The sequence below is a fragment of the Schistocerca piceifrons genome, chromosome 2 (assembly GCF_021461385.2).
Source record: "Schistocerca piceifrons isolate TAMUIC-IGC-003096 chromosome 2, iqSchPice1.1, whole genome shotgun sequence".
Lineage (NCBI taxonomy): Eukaryota > Metazoa > Arthropoda > Insecta > Orthoptera > Acrididae > Schistocerca > Schistocerca piceifrons.
This window is the reverse complement of record NC_060139.1, coordinates 237912994-237938131: the sequence shown is the minus strand read 5'-3', so window position 1 is coordinate 237938131 and position 25138 is coordinate 237912994. Positions and strand designations below refer to the sequence as shown.

Sequence of the window (25138 nt, the reverse complement as noted above, 5' to 3'; positions counted from 1 at the left end):
CTGTTGCCGTATGTATGTGATGTATTCTATATTTGTGGCATTGTGATCGTGTAAGTGTATTGAGTGCTTCTAGGTCTGTGTTACTCCATTTCACTACTCCAAATGAGTAGGTCAATTTTGGTATAGCATAAGTATTTATAGCTTTTGTCTTGTTTCTTGCTGTCAATTCTGTTTTCAGTATTTTTGTTAGTCTTTGTCTATATTTTACTTTTAGTTCTTCTTTAATACTTGTATTATCTATTCCTATTTTTTGTCTGTATCCTAGATATTTATAAGCATCTGTTTTTTCCATCGCTTCTATGCAGTCGCTGTGGTATTCCAATGTGTAATCTTCTTGTTTAGTGTGTTTTCCCTTGACTATGCTATTTTTTTTTTTTTTTTACATTTGTCTGTTCCAAAAGCCATATTTATATCATTGCTGAATACTTCTGTTATCTTTAGTAATTGGTTGAGATGTTGATTTGTTGCTGCCAGTAGTTTTAGATCATCCATATATAGCAAATGTGTGATTTTGTGTTGGTATGTTCCAGTAATATTTATTGTATCCATAATTTGTATTATTTAGAATGTTGGATAGTGGGTTCAGAGCAAGGCAGAACCAGAAAGGACTTAATGAGTCTCCTTGGTATATTCCACGCTTAATCTGTATTGGTTGTGATGTGATATTATTTGAATTTGTTTGTATATTAATTGTGGTTTTCCAATTTTTCATTACTGTGTTTAGGAACTGTATCAATTTAGGATCTACTTTGTACATTTCCAATTTGTAGTAACCATGAGTGGGGTACACTATCAAAAGCTTTTTGGTAATCAACGTATGCGTAGTGTAGCGACCTTTGTTTAGTTTTAGCTTGATATGTCACCTCTGCATCTATTATCAGTTGCTCTTTACATCCTCGTGCTCCTTTGCAACAGCCTTTTTGTTCTTCATTTATAATTTTGTTATTATTATTATTATTTTATTATTATCATGATCATTATTATTGTTATGATTTAGTTTCTGTGGAGTTTACTCAGACTTCCCTTCACCAGATTGCTCCCACATCGTTCACATGTTCTTTCCATTATAGAGTTCTTTTGTACATTACATGAAAGAGTTATTTACCACCTATGTATGTTTTCATGAGCTCTCAGATCTCTTGCTTCTGAACTGGTAGAAGTCAGAAGACTTTATAAATGTGCCCAGCAGAAATAAGGTTCAGGACATTCAAGATTCCATACAGCACATACAAAATCAAGTTAAAGCGATGATATTCCGTTGGGTAGCAAGACACATCTTGCTATGGAAAAATAATGCAGCTGATGAAGCAGCCATGGATACGTGTATAAGGGGCTTCTTGATTCTATGTCCCAGTCACCATCATGCTATCATCTCAATGACAAATATTTTGATCATGTACCAGTGTGAGAAAATGAATGGTTAGAAGTGCAAATCAACAAACTGTGGACAGGGATCTAGGGATCTGCCCTCTATTTCAGATTAGTGTGGTGTAGTTTGGTCATCCTCCCCCCATGAACCATGGACCTTGCCGTTAGTGGGGAGGCTTGCGTGCCTCAGTGATACAGATGGCCGTACCGTAGGTGCAACCACAACGGAGGGGTATCTGTTGAGAGGCCAGACAAACGTGTGGTTCCTGAAGAGGGGCAGCAGTCTTTTGAGTAGTTGTAGGGGCAACAGTCTGGATGATTGACCAAAATGGTCTCGCTGTGCTGGTACTGCGAACGGCTGAAAGCAAGGGGAAACTACAGCCGTGATTTTTCCCGAGATCATGCAGCTTTACTGTATGGTTAAATGATGATGGCATCCTCTTGAGTAAAATATTCTGGACGTAAATTAGTCCTCCATTCGGATCTCCAGGCGGGGACTACTCAAGAGGACGCCGTTATCAGGAGAAAGAAAACTGGCGTTCTACGGATCGGAGCGTGGAATGTCAGATCCCTTAATCAGGCAGGTACGTTAGAAAATTTAAAAAGGGAAATGGATAGGTTAAAGTTAGATATAGTGGGAATTAGTGAAGTTCGGTGGTAGGAGGAACAAAATCAAATAGGGGTAATGCAGGAGTAGGTTTAATAATGAATAAAAAAATAGGAGTGCGGGTACGCTACTAAAAACAGATAGTGAATGCATTATTGTGACCAAGATAGACACAAAGCCCATGTCTATTACAGTAGTACAAGTTTATATGCCAACTAGCTCTGCAAATGGTGAAGAAAGAGGAGATAAAAGAAATTATTCAGATAGTGAAGGGAGACGAAAATTTAATAGTCATGAGTGACTGAAATTCAAGAGTAGGAAAAGGGAGAGAAGGAAACATAGTAGGTGAATATGGATTGAGGGTAAGAAATGAAAGAGGAAGCCGTGTGGTAGAATTTTGCACAGAGCATAACTTAATCATAGCTAACACTTGGTTCAAGAATCATAAAAGAAGGTTGTATACATGGAAGAATCCTGGAGATACTAGAAGGTATCAGATAGATTATATAATGGTAAGACAGAGATTTAGGAACCATGTTTTACATTGTAAGATATTTCCAGGGGCAGATGTGGACTCTGACCACAATCTATTGGTTATGAACTGTAGATTAAAACTGAAGAAATTGCAAAAAGGTGGGAATTTAAGGAGATGGGACCTGGATAAACTGAGTAAACCAGAGCTTGTATAGAGTTTCAGGGAGAGCATAAGGGAACAATTATCAGGAATGGGGGAAAGAAATACAGTAGAAGAAGAATGGGTGGCTCTGAGGGGTGAAGTAGTGAAGGCAGCAGAGGATCAAGTAGGTAAAAAGGTGAGGGATAGTAGAAATCATTGGGTAGCAGAAGAAATAGTGAATTTAATTGATGAAAGGAGAAAATATAAAAATGCAGTAAATGAAGCAGGCAAAAAGGAATACAAACATCTCAAAAATGAGATTGACAGGAAGTGCAAAATGACTAAGCGGGGATGGCTAGAGGACAAATGTAAGGATGTAGAGGCTTATCTCACTAGGGGTAAGATAGATACTGCCTACAGGAAAATTAAAGAGACCTTTGGAGAAAAGAGAACCACTTTTATGAGTATCAAGAGCTCAGATGGAAAACCAGTCCTAAGCAAAGAAGGCAAAGCAGACAGGTGGAAGGAGTATACAGAGGGTCTACACAAGGGTGATGTACTTGAGAGCAAAATTATGGAAATGAAAGAGCACATAGGTGAAGATGATGTGGGACATACGATGCTGTGTGAAGAATTTGACAGAGCATTAAAAGACCTAAGTTGAAACGAGGCCCCGAGAGTAGATAACATTCCTTTAGAACTACTGATAGCCTTGGGAGAGCCAGCCATGACAAAACTTGTCCATCTGGTGAGCATGATGTACAAGACAGGCGAAATACCCTCAGACTTCAAGAAGAAATAATAATTCCAATCCCAAAGAAAGCAGGTGTTGACAGATGTGAAAATTACTGAACTATCAGTTTAATATGTCATGGCTGCAAAATACTAACACGAATTCCTTACAGACGAATGGAAAAACTGGTAGAAGCCGACCTCGGGGAAGATCAGTTTGGATTCCGTAGAAATGTTGGAACATGTGAGGCAATACTCACCTTATGACTTGTCTTTTAAGGAAAGGCAAACCTATGTTTCTAGCATTTGTAGACTTAGAGAAAGCTTTTGACAATGTTGACTGGAATACTCTCTTTAAAATTCTAAAGGTGGCAGGGGTAAAATACAGGGAGCAAAAGGCTGTTTACAATTTGTACAGAAACCAGATGGCAATTATAAGAGTCGAGGGGCATGAAAGGGAAGCAGTGGTTGGGAAGGGAGTGAGACAGGGTTGTAGCCTCTCCCTGATGTTATTCAATCTGTATATCGAGCAAGCAGTAAAGGAAACAAAAGAAAAGTTCGGAGTAGGTATTAAAATCCATGGAGAAGAAATAAAAACTTTGAGGTTCGCCGATGACATTGTAATTCTGTCAGAGACAGCAAAGGACTTGGAAGAGCAGTTGAACGGAATGGACAGTGTCTTGAAAGGAGGATATAAGATGAACATCAACAAAAGCAAAACGAGGATAATGGAATGTAGTCGAATTAAGTTGGGCGATGCTGAGGGAAATAGATTAGGAAATGAGACACCTAAAGTAGTAAAGGAGTTTTGCTATTTGGGGAGCAAAATAACTGATGATGGTCGAAGTAGAGAAGATATAAAATGTAGACTGACAATGGCAAGGAAAGCATTTCTAAAGAAGAGAAACTTGTTAACATCGAGTATAGATTTAAGTGTCAGGAAGTCGTTTCTGAAAGTATATGTATGGAGAGTAGCCATGTATGGAAGTGAAACGTGGACAATAAATAGTTTGGACATTAAGAGAATAGAAGCTTTCAAAATGTGGTGCTACAGAAGAATGCTGAAGATTAGATGGGTAGAACACATAACTAATTAGGAGGTATTGAATAGAATTGGGGGGGGGGAAGAGGAGTTTGTGGCACAACTTGACTAGAAGAAGGGACCGGTTGGTAGGACATGTTCTGAGGCATCAGTGGATCACAAATTTAGCATTGGAGGGCAGCGTGGAGGGTAAAAATCGTAGAGGGAGACCAAGAGATGAATACACTAAGCAGATTCAGAAAGATGTCAGTTGCAGTAGGTACTGGGAGATGAAGAAGGTTGCACAGGATAGAGTAGCATGGAGAGCTGCATCAAACCAGTCTCAGGATTGAATACCACAACAACAACTGTTTGGTCATCTTTAGCTTGCAGGCAGGTCCAGGGCTATGATTTGCCAAATATATCATTTGTCGTACACTCTAGTATTGTTACTGGCTTGTAGTGAGTTTCATAGGGACAGCATGTCGGCATGTTTTCATACATATTTCATTAAAATATTTCATTAAGTTTTTAAGATATTATTGTATCAAAAGGAAAATTCACTTGTGAATACTATAAAATTTTCACTCAAGAGAACTGTGAATATGATTGATGTGTTTGACTTTTAGGACTCGTTCTGGACACCATCCTTCGCAGTTTCTCTGAGACAAGTAAATACTTGTTAGGTGCTGGACTGGTTATAGCTCGACAGTGTTGTACATTAAGTTGTAAACATTTCACATCCTATGCAGAGTGGTTTGGCCAAACATTTGGGTCTGAAGCGGCCCAGGTAACACCATCATCCACATCTCAGCCAGCTTTTGAATTTCTTATGGGCTTTCTGGGAGAAATAATTCCTGTAGAACCAGCATACTGCTTGAGGGTCCACATCAATAAGGTATTTATGATCAATTATATTGCATGCAGTGCATTCTCTCTCTCTCTCTCTCTCTCTCTCTCTCTCTCTCTGTGTGTGTGTGTGTGTGTGTGTGTGTGTGTGTGTGTGTGTGTAATGCACTATTCATAACATGTTTTTTTATTAACTATTATTATGTTGGCTTGCTTTTCATTATTCATCAGCACAGTTATGTAAGAAACTAGACTAATCATCATAGATTCATACAGTCACAACTAATTAGGTGAATAGTTTGGAGGATACCCTTCCTGGAGAGGAAGCAGTGCTTATAGGACAGTATAGTTCCTTAGGTAGTCGAATTAAGTCGGGTGATGCTGAGGGAATTAGATTAGGAAATGAGACACTTAAAGCAGTAAAGGAGTTTTGCTATTTGGGGAGCAAAATAACTGATGATGGTCAAAGGAGAGAGGATATAAAATGGAGACTGGCAATGGCAAGGAAAGTGTTTCTGAAGAAGAGAAATTTGTTAACATCGAGTATAGATTTAAGGGTCAGGAAGTTGTTTCTGAAAGTATATGTATGGAGTGTAGCCATGTATGGAAGTGAAACATGAACGATAACTAGTTTGGACAAGAAGAGAATAGAAGCTTTCAAAATGTGGTGCTACAGAAGAATGCTGAAGATTAGATGGGTAGATCACATAACTAATGAGGAGGTACTGAATAGGATTGGGGAGAAGAGGAGTTTGTGGCACAACTTGACTAGAAGAAGGGATTGGTTGGTAGGACATGTTCTGAGGCATCAAGGGATCACCAATTTAGTATTGGAGGGCAGTGTGGAGGGTAAAAATCGTAGAGGGAGACCAAGAGATGAATACACTAAGCAGATTCAGAGGGATGTAGGCTGCAGTACATACTGGGAGATGAAGAAGCTTGCACAGGAGAGAGTAGCGTGGAGAACTGCATCAAACCAGTCTCAGGACTGAAGACCACAATAACAACAACAGTTCCTTAGGTATGTTGAATACCTTTGATGGACTGTGTAGGAGACTTCCCACAATGCACACACACTAGCAGCAGCTCCTAGTTGTTTGGCAGCAGGCAAGCCATATGTCAGCAATGCTTGAAAGGTAGCTAACTCCTTCCCTGCTTGGAAGAAGCAGCAAGCTGCATATGAGGATTATGTTCTTATATTAATGTTAACAAATTTATTTATTTAACTCTGCACTAATTAAAAAAAACTCCTATTGGAACAAGAGCAGATAAAAGCAAAAATCACAAGTCATTAAACAAAAGTCATTTTTATGTAACTTCTGGATTATGAATCTATTAGTTGAAAATGTTACATACTTAATACCTGTGATTGGACCAATGTGCACAACTAATCCAACAGATACACACAATTTATTGTAAAATAAAGAAATTCCATACAATGGACTAAGAATAGCAAGGAGCTAAATCAAATAAATCCCCTCTTTTTTTAATGCAAGGGTTCAATTTATGCACACTTAATGTGTCCCTCCCCCCTTATTTTTTTAAGAGCAAGTAAGATTTCAATTTGTGTATAATTCAATGAAAATAACTCCATGATTGACAAGTGTGTGATGGGAAGTGAAGTTGCCAGCTCATATGCTTCCCCTTGGAGCCTACATCACCTGGAAAGGCTCTGCAGTTAGCTGCTTGTACCTGCAGAACAGGCAACACAGCATGCACTTGGAGCCCAAGAAACAACTGTGACTGACTCAGCTTGCTGGAATGTCAATCACAAAGTTATTTTAATCAACGTATAACTATCTCAGTTTTAAGATACCACTCCTCCAGCCCCTCGGTCTGTCTGTCTCACACATCTGAATCTCAAAAGTGTGTGTAAACATTTTTAGAAAATCAAAAAGCAGGGGATTTACCTTCATTTTTCACAATCAGTACATAGCATTGCACCTTACTCAAAAGTTCCCATGTGTGACACACTTTTTTCCTGGTTGAACTGGCACACCTGTGATCAGGTTATAATAATTTTAATACTAAGTTACTGATTATTATTAATTTTAATATTATCTACTGTGTTGTTTAGGATACAAGACTCTCAGTTTGGAGGACTGGGCATCAAATCTCCAGTCAGCTATTGAGATTTGAGTTTCTTGTAGTTTCCTTAAATCACCTAAAATTAATGTCAGGGTGGTTCATTTGAAGAAGCCACAGCTCACATCATGTCCTGTTCTGTCCAGTCACGGTTTATGCTTCCTGTGTCATCATTACGCCATCTTCATTTTCATATTCTGCATTCTATTCTTTGTATTTATTTCTTTAATGAACAATAGATTTTTCTGTTTGGCTCACTTTTTATTATGTATTTCATGACATAAATGTTTAAAGAGCAAGCTTTCATAAGATGACTTCTAACTAATTTTTCTGCATCTTGAAGGATTTCTTCACGATGGATCTATTAAAATGGAAAGTACATCTACTCTGATCTCTATACTCGTGATTTTTATTAAATCTATATGAACTTGAACTTCATGATTGCTCTTGAAGATTTGGGTTGTGCACTTTTCAGCTGTGATAGTACTTAGGTAAAATATGCAAAATTTCCATATAAATTTATAATTCACTTTTTCTCCAGGTACCTGTATCACCACCAAACTGTAAAATTTTACTTGGGGATTACATACAGTTAGCAAAATCTAGACTCAGTGAACTCAATGAGGTACCTACTATTGGTCTCTTTGGGTTTGAAATGGTAAGTCTCTTCTCTTTTCTTTTACAGTGTTTCAAACTCTTGTGTTGTAGCTAAACATTAAATACAGGGTGGCGATTCCTCTGGAATATGTGGAATTCTCAGGGGATTACATTATACCTGAAAAACTCAATGAAATCTCAGGGAATTTCAAGAATTTCCTATAATGTCAGTGAATTGTGTTTCTAACCTAGCATTGGAATTTAATTTCATTCAGTTTTATAAATCACAAATTTAAAATACTTAATATTTTAAAGTGTGTTAACTATATAAATATTATTCTATCTAAATTATGGAAATGGTCAAGCTACTGCTTATGGCCAGTATATCTCAGCAGGAAACAGAAGTCGTTATTGTGAGGTGTTCGCCCTCCCCCCCCCCCCCCCCCTACACACACACACACACACACACACACACACACACACACACACACACACACACACACACAGCCACCCCCCACCGCACAACGTTATCAGGGGCTCCTTATGATGCCATATTGCTCCCGATGCCTGGAATTCTTAGGAATTTTTTCAAGGTTGAGTAGCACCCTGAAATGAGATTTGGAGTCTAAAGACATTGTAGGGGTAAATATACTTGTTTTAGTGGACACTTTTGTATAAACTACAATAGCCAACCATTAGGATCGTGATCATTTCTCTAAAAATTATGGGGTGAGAGCTTACAGAACCTTTGGTTCCAAAAGCCTGCAATTTGTGTTTATCTTTGTGTTCATATTTCTGTTGCTGTAGCATAATAGCAGAAATATTTTTACCCATCCACCTCTGTATGGACATTTGTGACAAATCAAAATGCTGCACGATTGGAATTAATACCCAGATATCTGCCTTTTGTATACAGTGTTCTACCAGTTGCTGCATTTGAGTATATTTCACAGGCATACTGGAATTGTGATTAGTTCCTGTCAATACCTTACATACCCCCTGTGTGACAAATATCATTGAAAGTCAGAAATAGTGGAGAATTTGACATTACTAAAGCCACAGCCAGGTGATATTGACTTGAATATTGTAATGGCAAGTCCTTGGTGGAATATAAACAATTTAAGTAACAGCCTACTTAATACCTGAAGTATTGAGTCCTTGAGAGACATGCGCGCTCGCGCTCGCACACACACACACACACACACACACACACACACCTACCTATACAACTACATGGGCCTGGCTGGCACTACACTTGACTGGGGTCAAGGAGATAGGAGGCAAGAGTGTGAAGGAGGGATAAGGAAGGATGACTGATGGATACAGGGTGTATACGACCCGGGAGATCCGGCAAAAGCTCGGTAATTTTTTCATCCAGGAGAAAAGCGGAAAAAAATCCATGAATTTTTTAGAATTCCTAGAATTTGTTGTTGTTTTAGTTTTCAGTTAAATTTTTGTAATTTTGACTGGTAAGAACCATCACTCTAACAAAGGATATTACTGTATCCTGCTACCGCAGAATAATACTGCAGCATTAAAACATGAATGAGAGAAAAATACGAAAATAAAACTTAAATTGCAAAGGAAATGCGCCATATAAAATAACACAGTGCTGGTACAAGCGTCTGCCAACAGCAAAATGTGTCAAAGGCTTTCGGAAGACTATGCAATGCTTCATAACAACAAATTGCCTTCGATGAGCGTGATGTCACAACTGTTTACATTAGACTCTTTTAATCAGTTAGGAGCGGGCTCATGCACACGAGCAGTTGAGTCGTGTATGAGTAGTACCTTCACCCGCTTCTTGCTACAGAAATGTGGCTGTTGGCTGTGTAAGCAGCAGTAGCAGCAATCAGCCACATGGTACCTGGAAAAATTTTACAGGTGCACCCAAGCTGCCAGATTCACACGTGTTCAGCAGGCCCGGATCTAGTGGGGAGTGAGGGCAAACCGGGGTATCTGAAGCTGGCGGCAATTTCGGGGGGAGGAGGCAAATTCATATTCTTGAAGAAAAAAAAAAAAAAAAAACCTTGTTTCACAAAGCACCTAGCATCCAGCGCACATCGGTCTATCGACTATTCATATGATTTTGAAACACACCCCTGCTGGTTTTTGAACACATTGTAAGTTGATTTCTGAATGAATTATAAGTTGATTTTTGAATGCGTGCATAGTGTATGTGATGTCTCTGCCAGGGCAATCCTCATCACATCTAGAAATAAACTTTCCTGCAGACAAAACTGGACGGGGCTATAGAGCGGAATAAAGCCGAACGTGAATGCCAAGTGCTGCTTGTTTATGTGGTTGATTCGGTTTGCGAACGTTCAGCGGTGTTATAATTACTAGCAAAATCCATATATTCAGACTACCAGAGTGGAAATAAGCGACTAACAGGAATAACAGGTAAGAAAGATTATGTATTATCTTCTCGGTGTATCTGAGAAAGTGAAATTCTAACTGAAATTTTTTGACCAGATCGCTACATGAGGCAGGGCCAGTTGTAGTCCCCGGCTAGCAGCCGCTGAAGTTCCATTCTGGGAGTAGCACAGAAAACGCATTGTACGATCACATAATAACGGCTAACCGGAGAATAATCACTGGATAACTAAATCAGTGATTGTGGCAGGGTTAGTGAAGTTAACCGGACAATGAGTTTTGACAGTGGTAGGAATAGGTACAGAATTAGTGATGCTAAAACTGTTTGTTAGAACGAGGAAGGAGAAGAAATGGGGACATCACACAAATTATGGAAGAATATGACGATTCCAAATTTAAACAAAAATTTCGTTTTACTGCTTTTCGTTCTCGTGAACGAGAAACTGGAGCATAAGAATGAAAAGTGAAACTATTTCCTAACGTAAAGCTTTTTGCTTGTATTAGGCCAAATAGGTATTTCGTATTGGTACTTCATGAATTATATTCTGACGTATTATAAAAATGATCATTATTGCCAAAACAGTCTCGCTTATTCGGTGTGTGTTACAATTGCCAAAATATTAGAAAGGCCTATTTTGTTTTCTCTAGCACGCAGTGACAAAATAGACGTAATCAGATGGAGAAACCACACCAGTCTTGGGTACTATTTGTATCAACAGCTTTTTCAGTATTAGACAATGACATTTCTATTTTTCATGTAGCAAAATGTTTGACGAACTTTGATAAGGTAATAGTCCTTTCACAGAAAGGAAGGCACGCCTTGTAAAACTCCAGCGAGATTAGAGAGAAAAATCGCTAGGACCTAAGGATTGAAGAAAAGTGTACTTTCTTGCCTGTCTGTTGTCTTTACTGGTTTTAGGTGTCCTATATTTAATTTTATGTCACACAGAAGAGCAAGTTATTAGCTAATAGGCAATAAAGAGTCCAGTTTTTCTGAAGAGTTCTTGTTCTCCTGGTTACAAATAATCCTATCTAGTATTAATTGTGGGGGTTTTTTCACAAAAAGAGAGAGAGAGAGAGAGAGAGAGAGAGAGGGCAGCATGTCAAACCGGCCGACTGGGAGCAGGAGAGGTGCTACAGGACATTTTAATTTCCACTGTCCTGAAATAGTTTGATGGCATCCATTACAAAATATACACATTTGAGTTCCACAGAGCGAAATACAGTGACGTGCGGTAAAACAATGTTGTTTGAATATGTGTGGCGCCTCACTGCACACTTAACGTGTCTTACATTTCCTCGAAGATATATCTTTTATGTATCAGACTCTTCAGAAAGATATGTGCTACAAAATGAACTTATTTTTGAGAAGGTTTTTTTTTTTTTTTTTTTTTTTTTTTTTTTTTTTTTTTTTTTTTTTTTTTTACGTTCTGATGCGCAAAGCAGTCTGAGTTATAGTTGGGGGGGAGGGGGGGGGGGGGGTAGGTAATCTCCATGTGACCCATTTTTACATTTAGTGACTTTTCAGTTTCCTCTTCATTTACTGCTCTCACATCAAATGAAAAGCTATCAAGTGAATTAAAATACATTCACATAATTACGGAAGAGTAAACTACGTTACTAGTTTCAGATTTTATTTTATTTCCACCTTTCTGACAGTCAAGCATTAATCATCTTGCAGAACAATGAAGTTATTTTTGTCGGTTTGATAAATAAATTTGGCTTTTATTAAGCTTTCCTGTTGAGGCAGTCAGTTTATTCCACCATATTGGGTAGTTTCAACTGTTCGCTGCATTTCAAGTGCACGTTTTCATCTTCTAGCACGTATGGCATTATGCCATAATAAAGAACCAAAACTGAGATAATACAGTACTGGTACTGCAAGAAAATTTACGTCTCGAAAACCATATTGAAAAGCTTCATATCTGGTTGAGGCCTACGTCATTGAGAGTCTGGACATACAAATGTGCACTGTATGGCGAACTATGCATTTTAGTCTGGTTCAACGAAATCCTGACGCTCTTGGAGTATCCTCTAATGTCTTGTTTCTTTTATGACATAGTGTAAGATCTTTTAATGTTTTACACGTTCGAATATACGGGCTTCCTACATCACCGTAGCTGTGCAAGCACGGTGACGCCTCTTATCTGGTGCTCTCTGACAACTGCTGAAAAGAATCTATTTCTAACAGGTAACGGGAAAATATTGCGAATTATTGTTCGGAAAGCTTTATTTTCAAATTAAATTTCCTTTTACGCAAGGTGAACTTAAATCACAGTGTGTTTGGTTTCTTTTAAAAATCAACTCTTTGATGACGAGACATTTAGAAGAATTTCAAACCCAGAAGATCAGAGATTTATGTCGGTATTAAAAAATTTGCTAGTGTATTTGTGTGATGTATGTTAAAGTGTAACATGTGCTAAACAGATCAACATTATAAGTGAAAGCTTTGTTTCTCTTGTATCTTATCAATCTTCAAGACAAATATTATACGTGAACGCTTCTCTTTTCTTGTAGCAACACTATGTATATTAATTTAAACCATTAACTTATCCTGTTGGTGGAATTCGAATTTATACTTTCATAATATGAAAATATGTAGCGTACATGTTGTACTGCATCGGACTGACTGGCTTGATCCTTGGTTTAAAAAGTACAAGTTGGATTTTGCTTGACCAAAGTTTTCAGGATCTTCATTGGCTGGCATGGGGGAAGGTCGTTCTGCCTCAAAGTGTGTTATAATATGACAGTGCCAAATGTATTTAGGACCAAACAATATTAAAAGACCTGGCAGTGCCAAATGTATTTGGGACCAAACAATATTGACATCACTGGACTGTCACCCAAGGAGAAAATAAATAAATAATTGAACTGATGAAAATGTGGTGATGTGATTAATCAAAGGCTAAGACTAAAAACACAGATGTGGAATATCTTCATTTCTGAACTGACGTGATTTTTTTTGTCTTGGTTTTCCCACCAGTGCAGCCTATGTTTCCACATAATGTGTATCTGCATTGCGTGTCTCACTTACTTAATGTATGTACCGTTGTTATGTTTGTGTTGTGGTTAATTTATTAAAGTTTTTTTTTTCTTACACTGCTCTTATTTAATTGTGGATTGCTGTACTCACAATTGGTAACCGTGACACTTAAATGGGCATGAATTAACCAGTTGCCTTTTGCTTTCAAGTGTGCTGCAGTTGCAAATAACATCTCAATTTTAGACTTGTATTATTCATTGCTGATCAGATACATAATCTGTTGTTACACGATAATTCATTCGAGCCCCCATAAACTAGACATGGTGTTGTGACTGTAGTTCCAGAGGCTGCTGCCAGAGAGGAGCAGCTTCCACTTGCAGAACAAGTTGATTAACTACAGCATGATGCCAGCACTCTCCAATGACACCCCAGGCAATTTCCAACAGATCCCAGCATTCATCAGCCTTTTGAACAATGTGCCAAATGTCAACACACTCTGTAATGTTCAATGCCTGCATCTCACTACTGTAGCAAATAAAGGCTCTTCCATCCTCATGATATATTGACTAATAACAATCATCCCCAAGAAGGCAGATCCATTACTACTATTGGATGTTTTACTCACCTTGCCAGTTCAGCCCAACAATCCAGAGCTTGCAAAATTGGTACACCATATTGCTTATATGTTATGTCCAGGCCACTGGCCAAAAACAAACTCCTGGATTCCTTCCTTCAGATGATAATGGGACCTTTGTGGTTGGGTTTGAAGAATTCTTTTTCTTGTTGTGGATGTTGCCGAACTTGTTTCTGAAGTAGACCTACTACAGCATTTCAACACTGATATGTTCATACGAGAGACTCAGCTCCGAATGAAAATGAGAGTGTTTATGGACATACAAGATGGTCACACAATGCTCACAAACTAAAAGTGATGGCTATGCAGGAAGTTACACCATCTGTTGTTAACAGCAATGAAGCATCTTTAGCAGATGCCATCAAGACAGCTCAGACTAAACTCATGAAGTTAAAAGATGATGTCACACTGGTGTCTACTTGGTCCAACGCAAAACAGCTGCATGTGCCTTTCACCAGCATGTTTCAAAACACGTGCCATTGCACTCCTAACTCAACGGGACTGTCCATCATTTTTCTGCAAGCCAAGTCAACACTGGACAGTATATAGACATGAACAACTAGAAAGCGGACATCTCCAGACTATTGCCTGCATTGCATCATGCACTGGCCACCTGCACCACCCTGTCACCAGATAACCTGCACAACTGATTCTGTGCTGACTGACCCACCTATCAATGATGCCACATGATCACAGGATGAGTCTCCACAGGACTCTTTTCCCCAGTTTCACCTGTTTTATGGCTATTCACATGAAGACTGCACAGGTATATAATTTTAATATTCATTCAATCCAGAGGCTCAGCTCTATGGGAGGGAGCAGGTGGGGGGCTTTGTGTGACATGTTTAGTCACAGACTAAGATTGAAAATGCAAATGTGGAATATCTTTGTTTCTCTGCTGACATTATCTTTGTGTGTTTGTTTTCCTGCCATTGTGACTTATTTTTCCACGTAGTGTGTATCCTTACCGTGCATCTCACTTTCTTAATGTATGTGCAGTTGTCACATGTATGTTGCAGGTAATTTAATAAAGTGTACAGTGCTTACACTGCTCTTAGTGTGGATTGCCTTATCCACAAAAGCATTATCAAGACAGTGGCATGTTGCACCTGTTCATAATGCCAGTCGTCATTTCAAGCATAAAAAGCATACTTCTTACATTGTATGAAGATATAAGGGGACTTAGCATGTTAGGAGAAAGGTGGAAGTTGATGCTTGCAACAAAAAAACACTGAGAAATTCATGGGTCGTGGAGACTAAAAGCAAAAATACTTTGTCTTCATATTTAGTAACTTGTATGTTACTGTCCATTGCAAACTGTACCACTGTATGTGAGATTATAATAAATGTTATTATAATAACAACGACAACGATTAATTTCTCTTTGTAGTTGTAAATGTGCATCTCACATTCATTAATAAAATCAACATTGCCAAATCCGTTCTTAACTGTGCCGGCCCTGCTCCAGACTTACTAACAAGGAAAAGGAAGAGGAGGAGGATTGCTTAGATGTTGGACACAAAACGTTGATGTTATCCAGTATATTCGTGAATTACACATAAATTGCAACAAGAATGATCTACAACAACTGAAACAAGACTGAGACTCTGTGGCTTCTGCGAATTTAACTATCACATTCATAATTTAGTATTGTTATAAAAGTATTTTCATGAAAATACAATTAAAACTTTATGACTTCATGCTGAAAATTGCAGGATGCAATAAACAATTTCTTTAGTTGCTTATCAAGTTCATAATGTGAATGAAACATACGTTAAGTTCATTGATAATGCTTTTTTATTAGTATACAGATTATTACAAAATTATACCGAGTAGAAAGGTGCTAACATAGTTCAAGTATTCTTGTATTAAATGCTTTTCATAGAACTAATAACTTTTATGCAGCAAATTTGTGATGTGTTGATTCTAGGAATACTAGTGTTTTGACAGTTACCAAATTATTTGTGAAATCAAGTAATTTCAATATTAAACTGGCTGTATGGTACAAAATTATCTAAATATAACATATGAGGTGAGTTAAAGCCATTACAGGAGTATTTCAGTGTGTCCTATGTTTATGTGTGCACCAGCACATTTTCTTCCTGCTCAGGAAATACTAGGTGATGTGTACAGGGAGAATTCTACTATAGATATATCAGAAATTGAAATAATCCACACCATAAAATAAAAATGATATACAAGGGTAAGTCAATTATTATCTGCAAAGTAGTTATAAAATTTTATTTTAATCAAATAGGAAACTTATAAGAACATCACTTTTTGACAGTCTCCCTGCGTTTCAACGCACTTGGTCCATTGTTGTACAAGCTTCCTGACGCCCTCATAAAAGAAGGTTCTCAGTTGAGCTGCGAGCCAGGAATGTACCGCTTCTTTCACTGCTTCGTCTGAGGCAAATCGATGGCCCCTTAATGCCTGTTCGTGTGGACCAAACAAATGATAGTCAGAAGGGGGCAAGATCGGGATTATATGGAGGATGATCCAGTACTTCAAATTTGAGTTTCTGGAGTGTTTCAGCAGTGTGGGCAGCAGTATGCAGACGGGCATTGTTGTGCAAGAACACAACACCTTTTGACATCAATCCTCAGCATTTGTTTCAAATTGCAGACTTTAGCATGGCAGTAAGCATCTCACTGTAACGTACACTGTTTATTGTTGTGCCCCTTTCCCCATTATATTCCAGTACTGGACCTTGTTTGTCCCAAAAAACCGTAAGCATCAGTTTTCCTGCAGACGGTTGGGTCTTGAACTTTTTCTTGCATGGCGAATTTGGATGTTTCCATTCCATACTCTGCCATTTACTCTCCGGCTCCTAATGATGGATCCATGTTTCATCACCAGTAATGATCCTGTCCAAGAAGTTGTCCCCTTCATTACCATAGTGATCCAAATCTTTTTTGCAGAAGTCCAAGCGTGTTTGTTTATGCAACTGTGTGAGTTGTTTTGGGACCCATGTTGCACAAACTTAATGAAACCCAAGTCTGTTGTGAATGATTTCTTAGGCAGAACCATGACTAATTTGCAGACGATGCACCACTTCGTCAAATGTTAATTGTCTATCTAAGAGAATCATTTCACGTTAACACTCAATGGTTTCTTCATTTGTGGCGGTAAATGGTTGTCTAACTCCATCGTGTGTAACACTTGTGCGACCATTTCAGGATTTTTCAATCCATTCGTAGACACTCTGTTGTGGCAAAGCAGTGTTCCTGTACTGTACCGAAAGTCTTCGATGAATTTCGGTCCCTGATATGCCTTCCAACCACAAAAAATGGATAACTGAACGCTGCTCTTCTTTGGTGCAAATAGACAGCGGAGCAGCCAAGATTAACAGCACAGCAACGATAATGAAACTAACCTAGCAGCTTGAAAATTGCAAATATAACAACAAATAAACAAAGCACGCATCATGAACATCAAACGACAGTACTACCAAAGTAAACAAAAATATAACTAAATTGCAGATAATAAGGATGTTTTTAGCATTAATCAGTGATAGGGATGTGGGAAGGGGTTTGGGTGAGGACTGAGTCACATGTGGTTAGGAACATACACACAAGTTTCGCATGATCCCGGTTCCCAGAACTCCTTCAGATAGACGTTGACTGTGGATATTGTATCACAGACACAGTCCCTTTGACTGTTCAGAGATGTCACTAACCCTGCCCAAAGATGTAAACAATCATGCATGAGCAGTGCCTATTAAATGGAGGGGGTCTGACAGCCGATCAGTTCCATTCATTCCACCAGGAAGGAGATACACGGCTCGTGTTGTCTGTAGTTCAACCATGCTTAAATGGTCAATACTGCCGTTCAATCGCATCCTCATTGTTACTTTGTGCCAGGATGGGCTCTCAACAAGAGAAGTGTCCATGTGTCTCGGAGTGAAGCAAAGCGATGTTGTTCAGACATGGAGGAGAACAGAAAGACAGGAACTGTTGATGAAATGCCTCACTCAGGCCGCCCAAGGGTTACTAGTGCAGTGGATGACTGCGACCTATGGATTATGGCTCGGAGGAACCTTGTCAGCAATGCCACCATGTTGAATAATGCTTTTCATGCAGCCACAGGACATCGTGTTACGATTCAAACTGTGCACAATAGGCTGCATCACGCACAACTTCACTCCTGACTTCCATGGTGAGGTCCATCTTTGCAAACAAGACACCATGCAGCGCGGTACAGGTGGGCCCAACAACATGCCGAATTGACCGCTTAGATTTGGCACCATGTTCTCTTCACCGATGAGTGTCGCATATGTCTTCAACCAATCGTCAGAGACGTGTTTAGAGGCATCCTGGTCATGCTGAACACCTTGGGCACACTGTCCAGTGAGTGCAGCAAGGTGGAGGTTACCTGATGTTTTGGAGTGGCATTATGTTGGGCCGACGGACACAGCTGGTGGTCATGGAAGGTGCCGTAACAGCTGTATGATACGTGAATGCCATCCTCCGACCAATAGTGCAATCATATCAGCAGCATATTGTCGAGGCATTCGTCTTCATGGACGACAATTTGCGCCCTCATCGTACACATCTTGTAAATGACTTCCGTCAGGATAACGACATCTCTCGACTAGAGTGGCCAGCTTGTTCTCCAGACATGAACCCTATCAAACGTGCCTGGAATAGATTGAAAAAGGCTGTTTTTAGACGATGTGACCCACCAACCAATCTGAGGGATCTATGCCATATCTCCATTGAGGAGTGGGACAATCTGGACCAACAGTACCTTGATGAACTTGTGGATAGTATGCCATGACATATACAGGCATGCATTAATGCGAGAGGACGTGTAACTGGGTATTAGAGGTACAGGTGTGTACAGCAATCTGGACCACCAGCTCTAAAGGACTCGCTGTTTGGTGGTACAACATGCAATGTGTGGTTTTCATGAACAATAAAAAGGGCAGAAATGATGTTTAAGTTGATCTCTATTCCAGTTTTCTGCACAGGTTTCGCAACTCTTGGAACTGAGGTGATGCAAAACTTTTTTTGATGTGTGTATTTAGGCAGGACGAGTACTGAGAGGAAAAGGAAGATTACAGGAAGAGAAAAGTAAGTAAAGTTACAAAGGGTGAGCTATGGTAGCGTAGAAATATAACCCCAGTTGGGGGGGGGGGGGGGGGGGGGGGGGTAGGGCGGAAGGAGTGTGGAGAGAATATTCCTCATTTCACAAAATGATGAGATAGTTGAAGCCCTGGCAAAGAACATGCCTTAGTTGTTTCAGCTCTGGTTGGTGTGAAGGGTACCTCTCTTTTTTGTTTGTATCGAGGGGTAGAGCACAGGAGATCATTTTCTGAACTAGCTTGGAACGTAGTTTCGGCCTGCAAAGGCTCCAGCACCACCAACACACTGAAAGAACTACTTGTCACAGCATTTTTTGGATCCTGGGTGATCAGGTAATACGGGATCATCTTTTGATATGGAACAAGTGACAGGTGTTGAAACCAAGGCTTTGATGGTGGTTGATAAGTTCAGTGTGAACAGAAGCTTTTATGGAGCCATTAGTAAGGTGAAAGTCGACACTAGGAAGGTGGCTTATAGAACTGAAAGCGACCAAATAAAATGAATAGTTGGAAAGCTTTTACAGTTCTAGCACACCCATCTACAAGGCCTGCTGCTGTGAACCTGTTGTAGAAGTTGAGTATGACTGCCAGTCCCTTCTCGAATCTATAAGCCCTTCCCAAAACCTCTCTCTGGAACTGCCTCCCTCCCTAACCCTGGGTACCCATTTGCTATGTTCTTTTCCTGTAGAAAAAAAGAAAAACAAAATTTTTAGGAGGCAGCAGCATATTTCTGTGCAATTAGCAACAATTAAGGTGAAGCTTAAGTTTTCAGTAACAGAAATTCGCTGAGAAAGTATGGGGAGTAATGGCTAAAGAGAGGGTGTAGAAAGATGGCAGCCGTAGTGCAGAATTCTGCCTCAAAGCATAGCTCAATATTCTCTGTACTATATCTGTCACTTTTCCTGGACAGAGTAAATAAAATTTTGGGAACAAGAGTCAATGAAATTATACCCCTGCTTAATATACTACTTAATGAATTTTAAAGATCTGGAAAATATTGAATTAGGCAGTGAGTGTTGCTGTGATTCTGGATGGCACCAAGGTAAACCAAAATGATTATAGACATTTGCTTAGGCACAAAGACAACAATGTACAAGGCATTTTTTTAAGTATTGTTTTGAAGTAAAAATAAAACACATATACTTTTCTTAGTAATTTCATTGTTATATGAAATATTTAACTTTAATCTACTTTTCTACTTAATTCCCACAAATAATTGATGTGTCTACATTTGTTTGTGAGTATTGGAAATGACCCCTCCAGTTGAGAATCCCACAAACCGTCAAATGCACATTGTGATTTATTTTCTATGTGCTGAAAGTTTGAAAGTGGCTTAAATTCATTGTCAGATCAATGAAGTGTATGGAGAAACGAGTACGAGTGACGGGAAGTTACAGAAATGGGTGAGACCTTTTAAAAATAGCCGTCCAAATGTGCATGATGAGGAGCGAAATGGGCAACCTCCAGTCATTACTGGAAATTTGGTGCAGAAAGGTGATGAAAAAGTCAGAGGGAGCAGATACTTTATGATATCGATGTGATGAGTTACCTGAAGTGTCAAGAAGTGTGCTTTAAGCAATTGTTGCCTAATCAGGTGGCAGACTTCTACAAAGGATGGTATTCAAAAAGTGGTTGCCTTAATATTGGTGAGAATTATTTAGAAAAATATATTAAAGTTCTGGCTTTCATGTAAAAATAAAATTGATTGGAAAAGTTTAATAGTTTTATTTTTATTTCAAAATGGTACTTGAAAAACAGGCCTTGTATATGAAATGATTGAACAAGTGATGATCTGTATGAGAAGATCTATGCAAAAACATTTTTCATTGTGTATATCATGATGTACAAGAGGAAGTACTCAATATTAAACAAGTAATAGTTACTGCAATAAAAGTAGAATTAAACATTTGGCAATAAATTGAAATTGTTTTCGCTGGTTTGGGTCTGTTGTTTGTTTCCGATTTCTGTGATAAACAGGAATTGTAGACATTTGACAGATAAGTGTGCAGACCTCAGTGAACGTCTTCTAAAAAAATTCAATTGATTTTGTGAGGAGAAATAAAATTTCTTCTGGAAATTTAATTCTTTTGTCATCGTTGTCATTGTTGTGGTCTTCAAACCGAAGACTGGTTTGATGCAGTTCTGCATGTAATTCTATCCTGTGCAAGCCCCTTCATCTCCAAATAACTACTGCAACCTACATCCTTCTGAATCTGCTTACTATATTCATCTCTTGGCCTCCCTCTATATTTTTACCCAACACACTTCCCTCCAATACTAAATTAGTGATCCCTTGATGTCTCAGAATGTGTCCCATCAACTGATCCCTTCTTTTAGTCCATTTGTGCCACTTTTTTTTTCTCCCCAAGCACCTCCTCATTAATTATGTGATATACCCATCCAATCTTCAGCATTATTCTGTACCACCACATTTCAGAAGCTTCTATTCTCTTCTTGTCTAACTGTTTATCATTCACGTTTCACTTCCACACTTGGCTACATTCTCCACAAATACCTTCAGAATAGACTTCCTAACACTTAAATTTATATTTGGTGTTCAAAATTTCTGTTCTTCAGAAACACTTTTCTTGCCAATGCCAGTCTACATTTTATATCCTCTCTGCTTCTGCCATCATCAGTGTCATTATGACATACATTGTAGAGAAATCTGAAATATGGACTTATAGTCAGCTAATGTTGTAAGGAGATATCTGAACTGGCTAATCGAAATACTACCAGAAGAGATTGTTTGCCACAGTCATTCCCTTGTTGTGATATGGTTGCTGGAGACATCATAAATGTTTCCCAAAGTGAGACTGAACATTGTCATCTTGGACTCGTGCAGTATTTTGGAAAGGAATGTTTGGCATGAGGATATGTATTTGCTTATGGAGTAATGTTATAGGAAATGACACGTTAATTTATTGATGATGAGACTTCATGTAGCAATTCTTAGTTTTCAGTCTGACTTTAGTATGAAGATTTTGTTATACACAGAAGTATTGGCATCACACAAAGCTGGAACATATAATAACAGAGTACCTCAGGTAATTTGTCTGTGCATAGTCAAGAATGAGGAGGTTCTACGGAGAATCGGAGAGGAAAGGAATATGTGGAAAACACTGATAAGGAGAAGGGACAGGATGATAGGACATCTGCTAAGACATGAGGGAATGACTTCCATGGTACTAGAGGGAGCTGTAGAGGGCAAAAACTGTAGAGGAAGACAGAGATTGAGGACGTAGGTTGCAAGTGCTGCTCTGAGATGAAGAGGTTAGCACAGGAAAGCATTTCTTGGCGGGCCGCATCAAACCAGTCAGTAGACTGATGACAAAAAAAAAAAGGGTCAAGAAATGTTTGTAATTTAAGTTGAAAGAAGCAGAGACAAAAAGTTGCTTAGTTTTAAGTCATGTATCTATCAGGATGGAAAAGTACAGCAATCTCACGGTAAACATTATGATGTGGAAAGTGTCAAGTGCATAAGGAATGCACACACGAATGAAGTAGTACCTGTCTCAATGTTGCATTGCAGCTCCAAGTCACTTTAGGACTATCCACCTGTGAATGGCATTACTATTGTTACAGAGAGAGACTATTCTGCTTGTTTCCATGTGTTTTATACTAATTATGTATCTTTTCTAGTCAACAGATCAAGAAATAGCCTACGTGCTGTCCAGTTTTGAAGAAACAGGAGAAGTGATGCAGACAGTTCTGAATGCAGCAGTATTTCGCAGCCGTCACTTTGAAGCAGAGTTCTTGCCTCGCCTTCTTACTCCTAGAGTGCTACCTCACCCTCCTGATGTCCGCTGTCGATTTATAGATCAATTACGCTCAAAGGGAAAAATACCCAGTACCGTTTATAAGAAGTACCTGAGTGATTGTGCAGCTCTGAAAGGTAACAAACCAGGCACTGTTCAATATGTGAAACTTAACTATTTAAATTTATGATATAGCTAAAGTGTAAAGAAAAGTATTTTGCACTGAACAAACAGCTACTTCTAGTATGGTAAACTAAACCATGTAAAATTACAAGATTTTGTTCATTATTTGAAATGTTTTTGTCAGAGAGAATGATTTTATTTCACTCCTCATTATGCATCTAATTTTAAGATTGAAACTTGCTTTTTCCTAACTGAAAATACTCTTGACTATAGAAAATGTGTTTCTATCATCTTAGGGTATAAATACTGTCTCTCTGCAACTAAGTGAAAGACTGTTCATTTACTTGTGAGATGCCCTCTTCTTACGCTCACTGAAGTATCTTGAGTGGCTTATAATACAAATGTTTCTTTCTCTGTTTGTATGTTCAATTTTTGGACTAAGGAATGAGAGAAGTTACGTAAAATGATGGAAAGAGGAAAGCTGCACAGCAGTTTCTCAACAGTATGTGGAATGTTTTAAAAGAAATGCAACTAATTTTATGCACGAGTTTGCTACTGCAAATGAGACATAGAATCACAATACATGCCAGAATTGAAACCCCACTACGAAATAAGTTGAAGTCAATGTCACCTAATTAAAAGATGTATCATGAAATGTGGAAGAGGATATTCTAACTGTGGAAAATCCAGTTTGGAATGTAACACACACACACACACACACACACACACACACACACACACACACACACACACACACAAACTCAACTCACACACTCATGACCACAGGCTCTGGCAGTTGAAGCCTAGGCCTTGTCGGCTGAAAGCTCGTTTCTTGACAGTATTTTTGTTGTGCCTTTCTGCGACTCAGTGTCTCTGCTGCATGATGAGTAGGAACTATCCTTTTAATAATAAAGGTGTTGTTCTTGTAGGTTATCTTGCAGATAGTAAAAAAAAAAATAACTGGCGAATACTACATGAAGCTTCAGGACAGACTAGATAAAGATATTTGTGAGAAAAGACTCGAACAGTGACAAAAGGGGGGAAACTGAGGAATTTGAAGGATAAGTTGTATCATTTTCAATATTTTCTCTAGATATGTCATTCTCTGACTCCCAGTTGTGTTCATATTGAAGAAAAATTTTGGTTTTAAAATATTTTGAGTCTAATGGAGAAATGGCATATGTAGATGAATATTTTGCAGACCTTTCAAAATCGCATCTGAGGGATGGAATTTATGTACTTCGGGAAGGGTGCACAGAATTTGTTGGCCTGAAAGGGAATTATGTTGGTGAATAAATGGATTCCTGACATAATTATACAGGCTTCCTCTGCCTGGCACCTTCCCACTTTGCAATCATAACACTGATGTTCCTCAGGGCTCAACCTTATGCTCATTATTACTGTTCTTGATTAATGTAGATGGTCTTGTTGAGTTTATTAGTTCCCAACAGTCCAGTACTCCAGAAAAAGTTGATTTTACAAAGCTTTTATTTCTAAGTGGCCTGCACTGTTTGCCTAAACTCCAGCAATCAATTCCTCTTCCCTCCAGCAAGAAGATACCAGTTGTTCCGAAAGGTATAAGTGATGTCATATTTTTGTGTGTTTCTGTTGGCTTGCTGAGAGTTGCAGCACCTGTAGGTTAGTAATGGACAGCTCATCTGTGTCACTGTAAAATTAATAATTTCCTGAGCTCAGTTTACTTTTGCATGATACTTGATTCAGGTATTAGAATTGTATTTACTCTAAGTGCTTGTGACATTCTAAGATTCTACAATAGTTCACCAATTTTCTGGCATATTCCTGCATATATTATAAGTGATTTTCTTGAGACTAATTTTGTTATTTCTTATCAGATAACAACGTGCCCCGGGAAGTTCTAAGCACAGAAAATGCCCCTGAACTATTTGTTCAGTTACAAGAAGCACTAGAGGATTTGGCCTCTTCTCTCTTAATGCAAGCAACAGATGTAGAAGCAGCATGGTCAAAAATTGCCCTGTGCTTAGAAAATATGGCTGCTGCAGAAGAATTTAGGAATGCATCAATGTGTTTAAAGGTATATAAAAACATCATGGTAATAATTTGCAAATCTTTGTGTACCATAATTGAAAATTTTAATGAAATAGTCCTAAAATGTTCTACATCTACATCAATACACCACGAGCTACCTGAGAGCTTGTGACCGAGGGTACTTCTGATACCACTAACTGAGCCCCCTTCCCTCTTCCACTCGCAAATGGCACTTGAGAAGAATGGTAAACCTTTGTATTAGCTCTAATCTCTCGAATTTTCTCAGCTTGGTCATT

At 38.7% G+C, this 25138-nt stretch overlaps 1 protein-coding gene across 8 annotated transcripts in view; it reads left to right on the top strand.

Moving 5' to 3' along the window:
- The window catches only part of LOC124777276 (Fanconi anemia group A protein homolog), a 246329-nt gene that overhangs the window by 122380 nt on the left and 98811 nt on the right, over window positions 1–25138 (top strand). For all 8 annotated transcript variants that reach the window (XM_047252617.1, XM_047252612.1, XM_047252614.1 and 5 more), the window contains 4 exons: window positions 4974–5242; window positions 7820–7936; window positions 22597–22849; window positions 24689–24888. In XM_047252617.1, the coding sequence (XP_047108573.1) occupies window positions 4974–5242; window positions 7820–7936; window positions 22597–22849; window positions 24689–24888 (839 nt within the window). The remainder of the gene's footprint in view (window positions 1–4973; window positions 5243–7819; window positions 7937–22596; window positions 22850–24688; window positions 24889–25138) is intronic.